The sequence below is a fragment of the Acinonyx jubatus genome, chromosome D1 (genome assembly GCF_027475565.1).
Source record: "Acinonyx jubatus isolate Ajub_Pintada_27869175 chromosome D1, VMU_Ajub_asm_v1.0, whole genome shotgun sequence".
NCBI lineage: Eukaryota > Metazoa > Chordata > Mammalia > Carnivora > Felidae > Acinonyx > Acinonyx jubatus.
The window spans coordinates 70,507,919-70,527,256 of NC_069390.1; the positions used below are offsets into that span (position 1 = coordinate 70,507,919).

At 36.2% G+C, this 19,338-nt stretch overlaps 1 protein-coding gene across 4 annotated transcripts in view; it reads left to right on the forward strand.

Moving 5' to 3' along the window:
• Positions 1 to 19,338, forward strand: part of FOLH1 (folate hydrolase 1) — a 68,517-nt gene that overhangs the window by 12,651 nt on the left and 36,528 nt on the right. For all 4 annotated transcript variants that reach the window (XM_053203778.1, XM_053203777.1, XM_027040006.2 and 1 more), the window contains exons 4-7: positions 1,286 to 1,387; positions 11,695 to 11,820; positions 12,602 to 12,788; positions 14,647 to 14,740. In XM_053203778.1, the coding sequence (XP_053059753.1) occupies positions 1,286 to 1,387; positions 11,695 to 11,820; positions 12,602 to 12,788; positions 14,647 to 14,740 (509 nt within the window). The remainder of the gene's footprint in view (positions 1 to 1,285; positions 1,388 to 11,694; positions 11,821 to 12,601; positions 12,789 to 14,646; positions 14,741 to 19,338) is intronic.

Here is a 19,338-nt window from a genome sequence, read left to right on the forward strand (position 1 = left end):
AACCTTATTCTTTTCAACTTGAATAATACTTGCTTTTATTATTACATACAGTCCATATTTATTCATTTTTTTCCATATATTTGCGATAACTTGCTTACCAATCTTTGAATCATATAAGAGCTTCTTTTAGAGGCTTTGTTTTGTTGAATGATACCTTTAGAAGTTTTCTTTGTTTTCAGTGAATGTCTGTTGGCTCCAAACAGTTACTTTTTGGTAGAAAATGTGTCTTTCATTTCATTTTCAAAAGGAAAGATGTTTTATGCATTATGCATTACGTCATTGAGATACCAGCTACCAATCTAATTTTTATTCTGTTTGGGTATCTTGTGTAATCTCTCTTTTGCAACTTTTAACATTAAGTATTATATTGAATATTACAGTTTAACTATGATGGGTCTGGATGTAGGTTATTTTTTAGTTAGCTTGGTCAGGATTCATTGGACAGCCTGAATCCTAGAGTTCATAGTTTTTATTAGTTTGGAAAATTCTTAGTCATTATATATTCAAATTTAGCTCCTTCACATTCTTTCTATTCTCTTCTTTTACAAGTCCTCATATATACATCCAACAGGTTTATCTCTAGTGTATCTTCAATCCTGAAGGTTGTTGTATTTTGGAGACCCAGCTTTATGCAGGGGTCTCTTGTAAGACTCTATTATTTGGACCATCTCTAGACTTTCTTTAAACATCGTGTGCCCCTCTTTTGGGGTCCCACTCTCCATTAGATTCAACTTTAGTGCAACCTCTCAGGATTCCCGAGAATCCTGAAAATCCTGGAATGTGCCACTTTTTTGGCTTCTGAGTAGTCCTTACTCCTCCCCCCCCAAATTCAATGATATGCTTAAAAACATAATAATTTATTTTTAGTTCAAGTGTGAATGTTGTTCAGTGTGTCTAGGTGCTATTAGATATGGATCTTCTTGAATGTATTTTTTTTATTGAAATAAATTTAGTATGTAATTTGTTGCTAAATAATCATCTTAGCAATGTTATAAGGGACTAAATTTATAATACAATGCTACTTTTTATTGGGGTATTAACATTTCCTCCTAAATCAAACCTGGTGCTTTATAGGTCCTCTCTGGGTCTATAGTTTATTCTTCTGATGAAATCCTCACAACTTCTAGCACAGTGCTGGATATTTGATATGTATTTGCAAAATACTGAAGGATTGATTAACCCTATACTGAAAGGGAAGAATATACACATTTTTTTCCTTGTGTTTGACTTGTAGCAATCAAACTTTACCTGATTTACTTTTGATTATCGTATTTTGTTTTTCTAGATTTTTAACACATCATTATTTGAACCACCTCCTCCAGGATATGAAAATGTTTCAGACGTTGTGCCACCTTTTAATGCCTTCTCCCCGCAGGGAATGCCAGAGGTAAAAATGCAATATGATGAAACAAAAATAACAAACAGAATTCCTCATATATGCAGGCAACAATTAAACAGTTATAAGATTTTTCATATAATCCAAATTTACCCCTTTTTTTACAGTTAAGAAACTAGAATTTCTTTATAAGAAAAGGACTATTAGTTTTGTTGACCGTTTTTAAAGATAAAATTTACTCCAATGAGATGCAGAAATGCAAAATGTACATTTACTGACTTTTGACTAATGCGTATACCTATGTAATCCAAACCCCTTAACACACAAAATATTAGTCACTTCAGAATGTACCTTTATGACCTTTCTCAATCGGTATTACACAGACACAGTCAATCATTCAATTTGTTTTTTCCACCATTGATTAGTTTTGCCTATTCTAAAAATTCACCTAAACAGAATTGTGTAGCATGTAATCATTTGTGTCCAGTTTCTTTCACTAAGCATAGAGTCTATGAGATTCCTGCGTTTTAGCATTTAGCTCATTCTTTTTTATTGCCAAGTAATTTTCATTGTATGAAAATACATTAATTACTACTGTTGCATGGCAGTGATTAGTTTTCAAAGAATTTGAATGAGAGTATTGTTGCCATTTTCAAATGGGGAACCTGAATGTCCATTCTAGAAAATTTTGTGTGGTCTACTCAATAAAGCAGTGTATTTAACTATCATCTGAAATTCTACAGTCAATCCGATTCTTGTGTGGTACTTTGTTGTTTAGAAGAAAGCTAAGAAAGGTAAATTTGAAAGAGTTGAATATAATTTATTAATGTATTTTAAAAATTATCTTTCCCATTATAATATTTGACAGCAAGTAGATTCAATTTTGGATGTACTGGGTTGAGATGCCTAGGATATATGGTATATTTACGAGAAGTTGCTGATTGACAGTTGGGTATATTGAAATACCACCCGATAGAAGGGTAAGAGTTGGCTATTATTGGAAACATCCTAAGTAAAAAAATTGTATTTAGAGTTGAATATTTAAAAGTCTATCTTCACCAATCAATGAGGATTTAATCCAAGAACATAAGGATTATTTAATATCAGGCAACAGTGCCATATTTTTTAATAAGAGAGAAAAATACTCTTTTTTATTTTCAGATGTATTGGCTTTACTGGCTTATTTATAATTTAAAAACACAAGCTTTGAATCAAAGAATATTTTCTATTGATTTCATGAAACTTACTTCAAATGAATAGTTTACATCTTACTTAATGGTATAATATTAGAAAAATTCTTTCTAAAATTGGCACATAAATAGAATGCATACAATTGTAATTATTTTATGGTTGACCTGAGATAGAAATGTGGCATTTAACAATTGGAAATGAAGAGAGAGTGTATTTTATTTTATTTTTAGTTTATTTTTAATGTTTATTTATTTTTGAGAGACAGAGAGAGAGACAGAGTGCGAGAGAGGGGAGGGACAGGGAGGGAGACACAGAATCCAAAGCATGCTCCAAGCTCTGAGCTGTCAGCACAGAGCCACATGTGGGGCTCGAACCCATGAACTGTGAGATCATGACCTGAGCCGAAGTCGGACCCTTAACCGACTGAGCCACACAGATGCCCCAAGATAGTATATTTTAGATCTCACGTGTCCTGACATCACTTAGACTTGTTCCTCAGGTTAAGGCGCCTTACCATTATGGGCCCATGTATGATCCCTAATTTAAATGTATTTTCTTTTCCTTTCATCTCTCATCCCTATCCTCGATCTCATTCCTTTCCCCTCCCCCCAGTGTATTTGTGTCCTTAGCAATGTACACAGTGTTCTTAAAACATATGACTTTATTTTGTGTTTGATGTACTTAAATTTCTATAGGTAGCATTATATTTTAGGTCTTACTTCATCTCTTACTATTTTCAATCAACGTCCTTTAAAAAATCTACCCTGTTGCTTTGTCAGAGCAGCTCATCACTTTTGCTGTTGCCTATCATTTCATGATATGTGCACACCACATGTAACTTACCCATTCTTTTAGTTGCCAACACTGCTTTACTTTTAAGTCCTCATGACCACAGTGTTGCAACAAGTAACCTCATACGTGTCCCTGTTTGGGCTTGCCACGGTTTCTCTGTTCATGGTAAACCAGGTATGGGATTGCTGTTTTATAGGAATATTTAATTTCCTGACGTCCAGACTGTAGTAGTTTATTGCTTGCACTGACAACCTTTTTTTATATATTTTCATCAACACTTGAAATTATGTAACTTTATAATTTTTGCCCATCTAAGTGTTTTAATTTATTTTAATTCACATTTCTCTGGTTACCAGTGAGGTTGCTTGTCTCTATACATAGTTATTTATTAGCTGTTCTGGTTTTTATTCTGTGCAAGGACTACGTATAGCCTTCTCCTTTTCCTGTTGAATTTCCAGCCTTTTTTCTTATTGAATTTAAGTATTTCTTAAATATTTTAATTATTTATTCAATATTGGTTTAAATATTATAAGTATCTTCTAATTTTTCACCTATTCATGTTATCTAAGCTTTCCTTTATTGAAAATATATCTTTAATTTTGATATTGCCCAATTGTTCTTATGTTTTTAAACTTTGGGTTTTCTTTATTAATTCTCCTCATTATTTACAGTGATAAATCTGTATAACCAGAATATATAAAAAATACTAATACATAATTATTTAAAAATAGCATTAATATTATCAGCTTGGAGTTAAATATATATGGACAGATAGTATATAATAAGAGGAAATATAGCAAAAATTTTTAATTTAAGATAGCCGTAAAATATAAAATATACTTTAAAAGTCTTCAGTGAGTGTGAAGTAGTTCAAAAACACTGAAATTTATTGAGCAATGAAAATACTGTGTATAAAGAAACAGATTATGGGGGCACCTGGGTGGCTGAGTTGGTTAAGCATTCTACTTAGGCTCAGGTCAAGGTCTCGCAGTTCCTGAGTTTGAGCCCCACTTCAGGCTTTGTGCTGATAGCTCAAAGCCTAGAGCCTGCTTCAGATTCTGTGTCTCCTTCTCTGCCCCTCTCTCATTCATGCTCTGTCTCTCTGTCTCTCTCTCTCAAAAGTAAACTTAAAAAAAAAAGAAACAGATTATGTTTCTAGATAAGAAGACAGAGTGTTATAAGGAGGAAATTATACCCACATTAGTATGTGGGCTTAATGTATAATCAGTTAAAATCCCCAAATACTTTTTGGACTTTGACAGAATTATTCTACTCCTAAGAGTCATAGAGATTATTAACTCATTTATTTCAAGTAGATTTAAACTCTTCTAGATTAATGGAAAGCTAGAAGGATCCCCTGATTCCGCATGAGATTCTTGTTTGTGTTCAAATATTAGATGAATTTGCGGCTGGTGTGCTTCACTGGGTCACCTGTAACTCAGCTAGTGCAATGTTAGTTCTTTTTAAAATTATATATGTCTGTATGTGGGCTTAATATTTTTCACTGTAAGTTATCTTCAGATCTACATCTGAATTCTCCGGAGTGTAAAGTACTGGGCTCTGCTTTAGGCTATTTGAAATGAGCAATTTGACAATGTCTAATAAAAATATAATCTAAGGGTGTCTGGGTGGCTCAGTCAGTTAAGCATCCAACTCTCGGTTTTCGGCTCAGGTCATGATCTCGGGCCTTTCTGGGTTCATGCCCCGTTTTGGGCTCTCTGCTGGCAGCATGGGGCCTGGTTGGGATTCTCTCCTCCGCCTGTCTTTCTGTTTCTCCCCGACTCCCACCGTCTCTCTCAAAATAAACTTTAAAAATATATGTAATCTAATTTTTGGTTTTCAAACTTCAGCACATATCATGATAATTGAGAAGGCTTATAAAACACAGGTTCTGGTTCCCACCTCGCTGAGTTTTGGTAGGTCTTCGTAGTTTGTTCCCAGTAAGACTCCAGGTCTTGATTCTGTGGGTTTAACAACTATACTTTGGGAGCCGCATGTCTTTCCTCCCAGTTCTGTTTCAGCTAACAAGAACAGGAAGATGGAAGCTTGAAAGACACGGAAAATTCTAGGCTGACAGTGCAAGATTGTATTTATTCCCAGTCATAGAACAATGGTACAGTGTAAACTTTACAAGAAGGTCATTGTCTGAAAACAAAGCTTTTTTCTAAATAACAGTGACAACTTGCATTTGTGAAGTGCCCAGAGGACATATCTATCACACTTGTGTTCATTTTCAAAGTGTCCTGTCATTTTTAAACCAATATCTTCTCCAATCCCACCTCCATCATAATTTGTTCTGTGAGGATTACAGATTTATCAAAAGATAGCCACAGTTTATAGACATTTTAGGAAGTAGTGTCCCCAAAGTTAGTGATATTAAATAGAGATACATTTCAGGTAGGACACTGACACTAAAACAAAATTCACTGAAATCAGATTGGTTAATGTCTCTATACTCACAGAATAAAAGCAAGCTCCAGAGAAGGCTAACAATTATAAATGAGACATACAGTGCTATCATTAATAGTGTATTAATATTGCATTGTCTGAAGAAGAAATACAAGAGCTAAAAGTAATCCCTTTACTGAAGCAAAGATTCAGATGTCACCTTCTCAGTAGACATTCCTCTTTTTATTAACATTGCACCCACCCAAGTACTAGTTACTGTTTGCCTATTCTATTTAAACTTTGAAAAAATTTTTGACAGCACTTATCACTTTTTAATATACCATATAATTTACTTACTTTTTAATTCATTATTATCTTTCTGCTTTTCACATAAATGTAAGTTCCTCCAAGGACAGGGATTTACTGTATCCCTAATTTTTTTTTAATGTTTATTTATTTTTGGGAGAGAGAGATGGAGTGTGAGCGGGAAAGGGACAGAGAGAGAAGGAGATGCAGAATCTGAAGCAGGCTCCAGGCTCTGAGTTGTCAGCACAGAGCCCAACACGGGGTTCGAATCCATGAACTGTGAGATCATGACCTGAGCCAAAGTCAGATGCTAACCAACTGAGCCACCCAGGTGCCCCTCTTTTTAAGTTTTTTAATTAATTTATTTATTTTTGAGAGAGACATAGAGAGCAAGCAGAGGAGAGGCAGAGAGAGAGAGAGAGAAAGAGAATCCCAAGCAGGCCCCACACTGCTAGCATTGCTAAGTGCAGAGCCCAAACCCTGGTTCGAACCCAGGAACCATGAGACCATGACCTAAGCTGAAGTCAAGAGTCAGGTGCTTGACCAACTGAGCCTCCTAGGCACCCCAACAAATGACCTTCTTAATACCCATCACCCAATGTAGCCCATCTTCCACCAATCTCTCTCCATCAACCCTCAGTTTGTTCTCTATGGTTAAGAGTCTCTTGTGGTTTATTTCCCTCTCTCCTTTTCCCCTCCTCCCCCACCCCTTCCCATATGTTCATCTGTTTTGTTTCTTAAATTCCACATATGAGTAAAAGCGTACATACATATATATTCTTAATCAAGGGAAGTTGTGCAGTGATCACGAAAAGACTTCCAAGCATTCCCAGATTCTAGGTGACAGAAACGGAAGTGGAATTTAGTATGCTAAATATTCATTAAGAAGCATTCTCTTGGGATCAGTACCTGTGTCAGGGAGGGAAAGGAAGCGAGATGGAGCAGAAGGAGCAGTCACCCTCAATGCCAGCTCTGGGACAGCATCGGCTGGAGTCAGCATAGCCCTTCAGAACTGTCCTGGGTTGGACTAAGATGTCCAAGTCTTTCTTTTTTTTTTTTTTTCAATATATGAAATTTATTGTCAAATTGGTTTCCATACAACACCCAGTGCTCATCCCAAAAGGTGCCCTCCTCAATACCCATCACCCACCCTCCCTTCCCTCCCACCCCCCATCAACCCTCAGTTTGTTCTCAGTTTTTAAGAGTCTTTTATGCTTTGGCTGTCTCCCACTCTAACCTCTTTTTTTTTTTTCCTTCCCCTCCCCCATGGGTTTCTGTTAAGTTTCTCAGGATCCACATAAGAGTGAAAACATATGGTATCTGTCTTTCTCTGTATGGCTTATTTCACTTAGCATCACACTCTCCAGTTCCTACAAAGGGCCATATTTTGTTCTTTCTCATTGCCATGTAGTACTCCATTGTGTATATAAACCACAATATCTTTATCCATTCATCAGTTGATGGACACTTAGGATCTTTCCATAATTTGGCTATTGTTGAGAGTGCTGCTATAAACATTGGGGTACAAGTGCCCCTGTGCATCAGTACTCCTGTATCCCTTGGGTAAATTCCTAGCAGTGCTATTGCTGGGTCATAGGGTAGGTCTATTTTTAATTTTCTGAGGAACCTCCACACTGTTTTCCAGAGTGGCTGCACCAATTTGCATTCCCACCAACAGTGCAAGAGGGTTCCCGTTTCTCCACATCCTCTCCAGCATCTATAGTCTCCTGATTTGTTCATTTTGGCCACTCTGACTGGCGTGAGGTGATATCTGAGTGTGGTTTTGATTTGTATTTCCCTGATGAGGAGCGACGTTGAGCATCTTTTCATGTGCCTGTTAGCCATCCGGATGTCTTCTTTAGAGAAGTGTCTATTCATGTTTTCTGCCCATTTCTTCACTGGGTTATTTGTTTTTCGGGTGTGGAGTTTGGTGAGCTCTTTATAGATTTTGGATACTAGCCCTTTGTCCGATATGTCATTTGCAAATATCTTTTCCCACTCCGTTGGTTGCCTTTTAGTTTTGTTGGTTGTTTCCTTTGCTGTGCAGAAGCTTTTTATCTTCATAAGGTCCCAGTAATTCACTTTTGCTTTTAATTCCCTTGCCTTTGGGGATGTGTCGAGTAAGAGATTGCTACGGCTGAGGTCAGAGAGGTCTTTTCCTGCTTTCTCCTCTAAGGTTTTGATGGTTTCCTGTCTCACATTCAGGTCCTTTATCCATTTTGAGTATATTTTTGTGAATGGTGTGAGAAAGTGGTCTAGTTTCAACCTTCTGCATGTTGCTGTCCAGTTCTCCCAGCACCATTTGTTAAAGAGACTGTCTTTTTTCCATTGGATGTTCTTTCCTGCTTTGTCAAAGATTAGTTGGCCATACATTTGTGGGTCTAGTTCTGGGGTTTCTATTCTATTCCATTGGTCTATGTGTCTATTTTTGTGCCAATACTATGCTGTCTTGATGATTACAGCTTTGTAGCAGAGGCTAAAGTCTGGGATTGTGATGCCTCCCACTTTGGTCTTCTTCTTCAAAATTCCTTTGGCTATTCGGGGCCTTTTGTGGTTCCATATGAATTTTAGGATTGCTTGTTCTAGTTTCGAGAAGAATGCTGGTGCAATTTTGATTGGGATTGCATTGAATGTGTAGATAGCTTTGGGTAGTATTGACATTTTGACAATATTTATTCTTCCAATCCATGAGCAGGGAATGTCTTTCCATTTCTTTATATCTTCTTCAATTACCTTCATAATCTTTCTATAGTTTTCAGCATACAGATCTTTTACATCTTTGGTTAGATTCATTCCTAGGTATTTTATGCTTCTTGGTGCAATTGTGAATGGGATCAGTTTCTTTATTTGTCTTTCTGTTGCTTCATTGTTAGTGTATAAGAATGCAACTGATTTCTGTACATTGATTTTGTATCCTGCGACTTTGCTGAATTCATGTATCAGTTCTAGCAGACTTTTGGTGGAGTCTATCGGATTTTCCATGTATAGTATCATGTCATCTGCAAAAAGTGAAAGCTTGACTTCATCTTTGCCAATTTTGATGCCTTTGATTTCCTTTTGTTGTCTGATTGCTGATGCTAGCACTTCCAACACTGTGTTAAACAACAGCGGTGAGAGTGGACATCCCTGTCGTGTTCCTGATCTCAGGGAAAAAGCTCTCAGTTTTTCCCCATTGAGGATGATGTTAGCTGTGGGCTTTTCATAAATGGCTTTTATGATGTTTAAGTATGTTCCTTCTATCCCGACTTTCTCAAGGGTTTTTATTAAGAAATGTTGCTGAATTTTGTCAAAGGCCTTTTCTGCATCGATTGACAGGATCATATGGCTCTTATCTTTTCTTTTATTAATGTGATGTATCACGTTGATTGATTTGAGAATGTTGAACCAGCCCTGCAGCCCAGGAATGAATCCCACTTGATCATGTTGAATAATTCTTTTTATATGCTGTTGAATTCGATTTGCTAGTATCTTATTGAGAATTTTTGCATCCATATTCATCAGGGATATTGGCCTGTAGTTCTCTTTTTTTACTGGGTCTCTGTCTGGTTTAGGAATCAAAGTAATACTGGCTTCATAGAATGAGTCTGAAAGTTTTCCTTCCCTTTCTATTTCTTGGAATAGCTTGAGAAGGATAGGTATTATCTCTGCTTTAAATGTCTGGTAGAACTCCCCTGGGAAGCCATCTGGTCCTGGACTCTTATTTGTTGGGAGATTTTTGATAACCGATTCAATTTCTTCGCTGGTTATGGGTCTGTTCAAGCTTTCTATTTCCTCCTGATTGAGTTTTGGAAGAGTGTGGTGTTTAGGAATTTGTCCATTTGCAGGTTGTCCAATTTGATGGCATATAATTTTTCATAGTATTCCCTGATAATTGCTTGTATCTCTGAGGGATTGGTTGTAATAATTCCATTTTCATTCATGATTTTATCTAGTTGGGTCATCTCCCTTTTCTTTTTGAGAAGCCTGGCTAGAGGTTTGTCAGTTTTGTTTATTTTTTCAAAAAAACCAACTCTTGGTTTCGTTGATCTGCTCTACAGGTTTTTTAGATTCTATATTGTTTATTTCTGCTCTGATCTTTATTATTTCTCTTCTTCTGCTGGGTTTAGGCTGCCTTTGCTGTTCTGCTTCTATTTCCTTTAGGTGTGCTGTTAGATTTTATATTTGGAATTTTTCTTGTTTCTTGAGATAGGCCTGGATTGCAATGTATTTTCCTCTCAGGACTGCCTTGGCTGCATCCCAAAGCGTTTGGATTGTTGTATTTTCATTTTCGTTTGTTTCCATATATTTTTTTTTTTTAATGTTTATTTTTGAGACAGAGAGAGACAGAGCATTAACGGGGGAGGGTCAGAGAGAGGGAGACACAGAATCTGAAACAGGCTCCAGGCTCTGAGCTGTCAGCACAGAGCCAGACGCGGGGCTCGAACTCACGGACTGCGAGATCATGACCTTAGCCGAAGTCGGCGGCTTAACCGACTGAGCCACCCAGGCGCCCCTCGTTTGTTTCCATATATTTTTTAATTTCGTCTCTAATTGCCTGGTTGACCCACTCATTCTTTAGTAGGGTGATGTCCAAGTCTTTATACTCCCACACTGATCTGTCACTGATGTGTGACATCCTAAGAAAGGGCATTACCTTGAGCAGGGTGGCTGTCTGTACCTGAGGCAATCCCTGGAGAGGCTTGAGAATTGAAGGATGTCTGCGGAGAGCCTTCCTTGAAACTGTAACAAGAATGTCATCACTGAAGAGGAATCTGGGCAGCACATCCCAGTGTCCAGAACAAATATATTTTACTTTAGAGTAAAATTTTTTGGGGAAAGGGGGACAAAAGTGAAGCTGAAGGAGAAAAGGGATGGTAAAATTCTGACTGAAGAGTGTGTTCCTGTAGTTTTCAAATGGATGATATTGAATAATAAATCAGTGTAGTGTTTATATGCCTTTGGATACATATAAAAACTGATGTAAATTTGCTCCTAAAAATGTTAATACTTATAATATGCTGGTAATTGCATTTGTTATAGTGACTTAAAGGTATGATATTAGATCTTAAAGGTATGATATTAGACTTAAAGGTATGATTTTAGATGTCAAATAAATGTATGAGAGAGTACATTACTTTTCAAAATTAATTTAGGGAGTAGGTAAGAAAAAATGAAGAACACTGGTCATTTTGCAAATAAGAGTACTGAGACTCAGAGATGTTATAAGACTTACACACAGTCATACTAATAATATGAAACCAGACCCATAAAGCCCTTAAAAATTACCTGACCTTTCTTCCTTACCTGGTGGTTGTAAAGACCCATTAATCTATTTGTGAATGTACTTCTAAAAGAATAAAGCTCTCATCAAGAGTTTCTTAACCTAGAGAGCCTGGACCCTTCAAATTGCCAGTGGTAATATGTATATTTGTATACATTTGTGGGGGGAACACTTCTATAGCATTATAACCACTATAGAGGAGACATATAAGCAAACCTTACTGTTAAGTTCATACATCTCTAACCCAGCCAATTGCTTTAATTCAAGTTCTTCTCTCTTGAATCTCTTATTTGAGTTTCATGCTTTCTGACCCCCTTGAACTCTCTTGCGTCTTCCCTCATTCAAAGATGGGAAACAGTCTTCATGCAGGGAAACCTTGTATTAAATCTTACTTGTATTAAATCATTCCTGATCTCAACAGGGTGATCTAGTGTATGTTAACTATGGCCGGATTGAAGACTTCTTTAAACTAGAGAGGGACATGAAAATCAATTGCTCTGGGAAGATTGTGATTGCCAGATATGGGAAAATTTTCAGAGGAAATAAGGTAAAAGTCATTTCTTTTTCCTTGTCCCCAAATACAAAAAATTATGTCGTATCTTACATGTGTAGAAACATATCCTTCAAACTTTCTGAGGACTATAATCTTCTCATATTATATAACATGCCTACCTTATGGGGAGGACACACGTACTAGCTTATGGATAAGGGTTTTAATGGGGTCTTTGGAGTTTGGGCCAATGACGAAGTTCAGGGAGAACAGAGCAGATTTTTCCATATTTACAGATTATGCCTGTGGTCTACAAAGAAGCATGAATGGGATTTTTTGTTACCATCGTATCTTTGTTTTAAATATTATCTTTGAAAATATCTACCTAATTAAATTTTAATAGTAATTATTATTGTAGGGACTCAGAGAAAACAGTTTATACATAACAGTTTTTAAAAATGACTGTCACTTTGACCTGTAAATTTTTTTCCTTTTGTAAGAAATTAAATTTCCAAAATATTCCCTTCCATCCATAAAAGATAGAGAAATCTGGCCTGTAGGGTCTACTTGCTTCCTGTGCTTCTAGACTAATGCAAGAAAACAGCCAGTACTTGCTATCGCTATTACGGGCATTTTCCAAATCTGCTGCTGTGGGGGCTGATCTAGCCCTAGAAACCCATTTTTAGAACTTAAAGTAGGAAAAAGCAAGCACCAGTTTTCTGTGAGATGTCCTTTGTTGCAGGTCTAAATGACAAAGTTTAAGTGTAATTTCAAAAAACCCGATATTATCAAATCTGGAACAACCAACCTGAAATAAAAAAGACGTTGTGTTTTCCAGGTTAAAAATGCCCAGCTGGCAGGGGCCAAAGGAGTCATTCTGTACTCAGATCCTGCTGATTACTTTGCCCCTGGGGTGAAGTCCTATCCAGATGGTTGGAATCTACCTGGTGGCGGTGTCCAGCGTGGAAATATCTTAAATCTTAATGGAGCAGGGGACCCTCTCACACCTGGTTACCCAGCAAATGGTGAGTGATCAGGCCTTAATCATCACAGGAAACTTAAAAACATTTTAAAGTGATTTTATTAAAGGATTTCAAACAAAGTATGTCTTTTTAAAATTCTCTGTGCATCAAAGAAGTAAGTTAAAGAGTTTCAGACACTGACAAGTATTGCCTTAGCTTCCTGATCTCTTACTGGGAACCCCTGGGCCTGATGGGTTTTGGAATCCAGACATTTTCTGACATTTAAAAGTAATGTGATGCATATACCATTGATTGCGTAACACCCAGGAGGCTGGGATGGAATCCAGGAAGCAGACATATAAATACTTTTGCAGCAAAATATATGAATAATCATCCTAAGCAGAGGTAAATAATAAATGATAAAAATAAATAATATAAATAGCCACATGTCTGCTCTAATTAGATCGGCTGTGAAATGAGTTTGGATCAGATCAGGTTTTGATGCCAAGTAAATTCCCTCCAAATTTATGGCTTTTACAGTTTTTGGATTTCCTAGTTGCTGATAAGGGATAGCAGAAAAGAAGTTTTACAAATCCCCAAAATGGCACATTTAAAATATAGAGTCCTTTAAAGATTTATGAATCTTCTTAGAACATAGTATACTGTCATAGATTTTTTTTTTAAAAAACAATACATGTTATCCTGTAATAAAATCACATAAATATACCTTAACTTCACTTACTTCTGGTTTTTACTCCCAAGTTAAAAAAAAATGTAACCTCTCTTAATTTCTGTTTTACAAAGCTAAACTTATGAACATAAAATGAACTTACCTGGAATATTTCTGTTGCTTATCCTCAAATTTAAATGATAGTATTTTAGGGGAGAAATGTTATCCCTATGGGGCTTGATTTACTGAATTTCCTTTTGTGCCCTATTCTTTTTTTTTCTTACCCCTTTAGTTTTACTTTTTATTCTGGAATAGTTCTAAAATACACAAACATAGAGATAATTATCAACATTTTGTCAATCTTGTTTCATCTCTTTATTCTGCCTTTTTTATTGTTACATAGGACAATTTTTAAATAAGTCCCATGTAATGTATCATTACATCATTTTACTCATAAAATGAATATGCTTTTGCAATCACCTTGTTCTTATTAGATAATTTAAAAATTTGGAGAAAAAAATGGAAAAATAACTCCTATTTTTTTAATCTGAGGAAATGACAGAAGGTTTTTATTTTGAAGTAGAGCTCATATGTAATAAAATACACAGATCTTAAGAATTGAGTTCAGTGAAAATTTTAAATTGCATATGTCTGTGTCACTCACAATAAGATATAGGACATTCTCATGACTCCAGAAAGTTCTCTTGTGCTCCTTTCTGGTCAAGCACTTCCTGGTATCTCTCACCATTGATTAATTTGCCTGGTTTTGAACTTCATATACAAGGACTCAGTGTATATTCTTTTGTAGCTCACTGTTCTTATTCAGTATACTGATTTGAGATCTGTCCGTGTTATTGTGTGTCTTAGTAGTTTGTTCTTTTAATTACTGAGTAGAATTCTGTTGTGCGACTGGGCTACAGCTGCTGTGAATAATTTTGTACAGGTCTTCTATGTGGACATATATTTTCCTCCTTTCTTGAGTAAATACCTACGAGTAATTGCTGTGTCCTAATGCACAATTCTGTTTAACCTTACTTTTCTAAAGAGTGATCCAAAGTGACTGTATGATTTTACACGCTTGCACAGAATGTATGAGAGTTTCAGCTGCTCCACATACTCGCTAACATTTGAAGGTGTCTTTTTATTTTAACAGTTCCAGTAGATGCAATATAAGAATGTGTTTAATAGGATTTACAGAAACACTTTTGAAAGGGACTCGGTTTGTACTGAAGCATGTCCAGCTTCTTTCAGAATATGCTTATAGACGTGGAATCACCGAGGCTGTTGGTCTTCCAAGTATTCCCGTTCATCCAGTTGGATACTATGATGCACAGAAGTTCCTGGAGTAAGTGTGTAAGAAACAAACAGATGGCTCTTTGGATAATTCTCTTTATCGGCAGTCTTTGACTATTGGCAATATTAACATCTGAATATTTCTCTACTATTCAGAAACACTGAAATTCTGTTAGATGGTGGAACCTACAATTTTATCACCATTTTAAAGAATAGTGGTTATTTTCTGGAATTTACTTTATGTAGTGCTATCCGGTATGTGACAGTCATGAGAATGACTTTCAGTTTCCAGCTGCAGGGGGCATGACTGATCAATGACTCCAGCGACAGTGCTTTGAAATCCATCACCCTGTTTGTGTCAAGGCCATACTTCCTACTGGTGTTCCCAGTCAGTGACTAGTTGCAGCAGGGCACTAAAACAGGCCCATTATTGGGAGGCCCAGGACTCTTCTCATGGGAGACTTTGGCTCAGGATTCCATGACAGGTTTGTCCAACTAGATGCCACCACCCATGACCCTTTTCTTCCTTCCTTTTCTCCTTTACCTCATATGAGACCTGCATTGCAGTCTATTGGCTTTTTCAGCTTTCCCTCACCCCCTTCCCATTTCTCTCACAGGCTTTTCCCCTAATAAATCTCTTACTCATCTAATCCACATATTGTCTAGTACTTGGATGACTTGGAACACCATATTGTGAGATCAATTCCATGTTATCTTCATCTTTATTCCTCTTCCCCTTCTGCTTTCCTGACATTGGAACCCTCTCTCCTTTCCTGCTCTGCTATGTCCCATCTGTAGGTCCTTTGTCCAGTGTCCTTCAGGAGGGAGAGAACATGACTTCTTTGAAAGTAGAATTGTGAGAGAAGCATCTTGCCAGTTAGTACCTTTTCTTATTTGAGTTTAAAGCATTCTTAATCATTTTATTCTAGTCTCTATAAGAAAACTTTTTATGACCTAATACAGTGCCCTTCTTATTTACAATTGAGGAGGTTGATATTCGGAGAAGTGGAGGGATCTGTCCCATTTAAGGGCAGTTTAAGGAACAGCACCTTCGTCTCTTTTATTTATAGGCTCTCAGCTTTTACCATGTGGTTAGAATTCAGGATCCAGGCACAACTTTTGAGGGCACAGCAGACTCTGCATTTGTCTAAACATATTTGTAAATCAAGTCAAATATTTGTCTATTTAAAAGATGAAAGTGATTATAACATTACTTGTAGTATTAGAAAACTGTCAATAACACTGATCTTCAAAAATTGCTAAGTAAGTCAGATATGTAGCTCTGGCTATGATAGTGCATAGAACCATTAAAACGTATGTTGTACAAGAATATTTAATGTTATGGAAACATGCTTATGCTATACTACTAAGTGAAAATAGCAGAATTATCTATCTAGGTATCTATAGAAATATCTATATATAGATATGCAGATACATAAAGACAGAATAATCTCAATTATGTTAGTTTTTTAAAATGACCCTGTATTATCTTTGTAATTAAAAAAAGAATGCATGGAAGGAAGATCATATGGAATTTATTTGAAGTGTATTTAGCCATGTTTACTATTTGACTGCTCAGATTAACTAGGTCAGCATTGGCTAGGTCCTAAATGTGTATTAGAATTACTTGATCAGAAAAAAATCACAAATGCAGTTTATCTCTAATGTATTCAAGTCAGCTTCTCTAAGCCATCTTGTAAATACAAGCATCATTAATAACGTAATTTCTATGGAAAAGTGGACTTTGCATTAAAAACACCATAATTTAAAAGGAACTTTGGAAATACAATCTACATGGAAGTAGGAGATGATCTTTATATGTTAAAAGCAATAAGACAGCTCCTATCTCATCTTTCATACTTTCTAAGATATAATGAAATATTCTTCAGGAATTTATTCTTACATATTTTTTTCAAAGAACATATCATTTGTTTATGAATTTCACTGTGAAAATTTACTCCCGATGCACACTTAGGAGTATGCTAGTTGTCCCTGATAGTCAGTTCTCAGATGCCCACAAAAGGTTAGCCGCTTAGCATTATGTATTAATTAGAAAAGAATTGCTAACATCATAACATGAAAGTTTCTTCATAAATGTGTGTGAAGACAAGAAGAGATATAAAGTCATATAATGGCCCAAGAATGTTGCGAATTTCAATAAAAAGTTGATGAGATGTGAGGTGCCTGGGTGGCTCAGTAACTTAAGGGTCTGACTTTTGATCTCAGCTCAAGCCTTGATCTCAGAGTCATGAGTTCAAGCCCTGTGTTGGACTCCAGGCTGGATGTGAAGCCTATTAAAAAAAAAAAAAAAAAAAAAAAAAAGGTGAGGGGCTCCTGGGTGGCTCAGTCAGTTGGGCGGCTGACTTTGGCTCGGGTCATGATCTCACGTTCCGTGAGTTCAAGCCCCACATCAGGCTCTGTACTGACAGCCTGGATCCTGCTTCAGATTCTGTGTCTCCCTCTCTCTCTGCCCCTCCCCCATTTGTGCTGTGCCTCTCTCTGTCTTTCAAAAATGAGTAAATGTTAAAAAAAAAAATTAAAAAAAGAGTTTATGAGATGTGAGTTTAGTAAAGCAAAACCACATTTACTTGGGTGGGAGGGAAAAGGGACACATGTGTTTTTTTCTATTCTTCTTTACATCTCTGTTGAAGGGAATGTGATTATATGGTTTTCATTTGCCTCCCTGAGAAACTACTAGGATTGATACCAGTATCAACAATAATAATGACAATAACAATAATAATAGCATCTATCATGCAGTTATTTGTCAATTTTATCAAAGAATCAACTTTTGGTGTCATGGATTTTCTCTATTTTTTCCTCTTTTCTGTAATTATTTTTGTTACAATATTTATTGTTCTCTTTCTTATGCTCAATACAAGTTTAGTTTGCCTTCATTGTCCCGTTTTTTAAGGTGGAAGACTAGTTTATTGATTGATGTCTTTCTCCTCTTTTTTAAAATTTATTTTAATGTTTATTTTTGAGAGAAAGAGAGACAGAGCATGAATGGTGGAGGGGCAGAGAGAGACAGGGAGACACAGAGTCAGAAGCAGGCTCCAGGCTCTGAGCTGTCAGCACAGAGCCTGACACGGGGCTTGAACTCACCAACTGAAAGATCATGACTAGAGCTGCAGTCAGATGCTCAACTGACTGAGCCACCCAGGTGCCCCAATGTCTTTCTCCTTTTTAAATGTAGATGTTTACAGGTATACTTTTCCTCCAAGCACTGCTTTAGCTGCATCCCATAGGTTTAGATACATCATGTCTGCATTTTCATTCATCACTAAAGTATTTCCTAATTATTCTTGGGATTTTTTCTTTCACCCATTGTGTATTTAGGAGTTAGTTCTTTGATTTCCATATATATTTCCATATATTTCCCAAATTCCCATCCTTAATTGTTAAATTCTTCCTTTTGTGGTTGGATTAATAAACAAATTGTATAATTTATAAAAGGGTTGCATGACTGCAGCCATTTAGATTCATTTAAACTGATTTTATAGCCTAATATATAGTCTATCCTGAAAAAATGTTCCATAGGTGCTTGGGAAGAACATGCATTCAGCTCTTGTCAGATGGCATGTTCTAGATATGCCACATGACATTTCTGGCTTGTCAGCTTCTTCAGCTCCAAGTCTGGGATAGATAAGCCAACAAATAAACAGAGGAACTCATCTTTGTCTTTTCTTATACCCTGAAGTCCCAGCCTAGGCTTTGAAAGCCTAATGTGTGTTGTATATACTTACGGCCCAGAGAATTTAGTTGTACTTAACCAGAAGAATAGGGTAAAGCTCATCTGCATCTTTCCAGAAGCAGTCTTACTTCTTTTCAAGCTTCTGTCATGGTACCCTAATCCCTTATTCCCCAGCCAGAACAATCACCATGCCTTACACTTGCTTTATACTTCTCTGCATTTGTACCTCTTCATGTCATACTTAGTACCTAGAATGCTCTCCATGTCATCTTCCCATGCCCAGATCTTAACTCATCCTTTAAAATTCAGATAAGTAAAACCTCTAAAAAGTTGTTCATGTTCCCACAAGCTAAATCAAGCTGTCTTTTGTCTATATTCTTTAGAATTTTCTCTACCATTGGCCTTGCTTTGTTTTATATTATTGTTGACTTTATATGTACCTTCTTCTGACTAAACTTTTTGGTGGAAAAAGGTCATGTACATATTTGTGTTCCTTATAACACAAATGTCTTGAGTATAACACAATGTCTTGAACATCGTAGACCGTAAATCTTTGCCAAATGCACACATAAAAAGTAATTTGCTACAGGATATAGATTTTAAATGCCGTGCTGTTTGCATATATTTATTGAACAAGTCCTTTCAGAGACATTTCAACATGTATATTTCCTGAAATTTTTATGGTTTGGAAGTTTAATATTTAACTTTTTAATTTTCTTGGAATTTATTTTTTATTTATAGAGTGAGGGAAGTACCTAAAGAATTTATATTCCTAATAATCTCAGTAACATTTATTGACTAAAACCTCTATTCTCCATAGATCTGTGATATTTCCTGAACTGATACATCAAATTCTTATATTCAGCTATTATATTCTATTCCAGTCATCTGTTTACTTGCCCTTGTGGAATACTATAATTTCTGCTTTATAGTTTATTATTTTGTGGGAATATGGA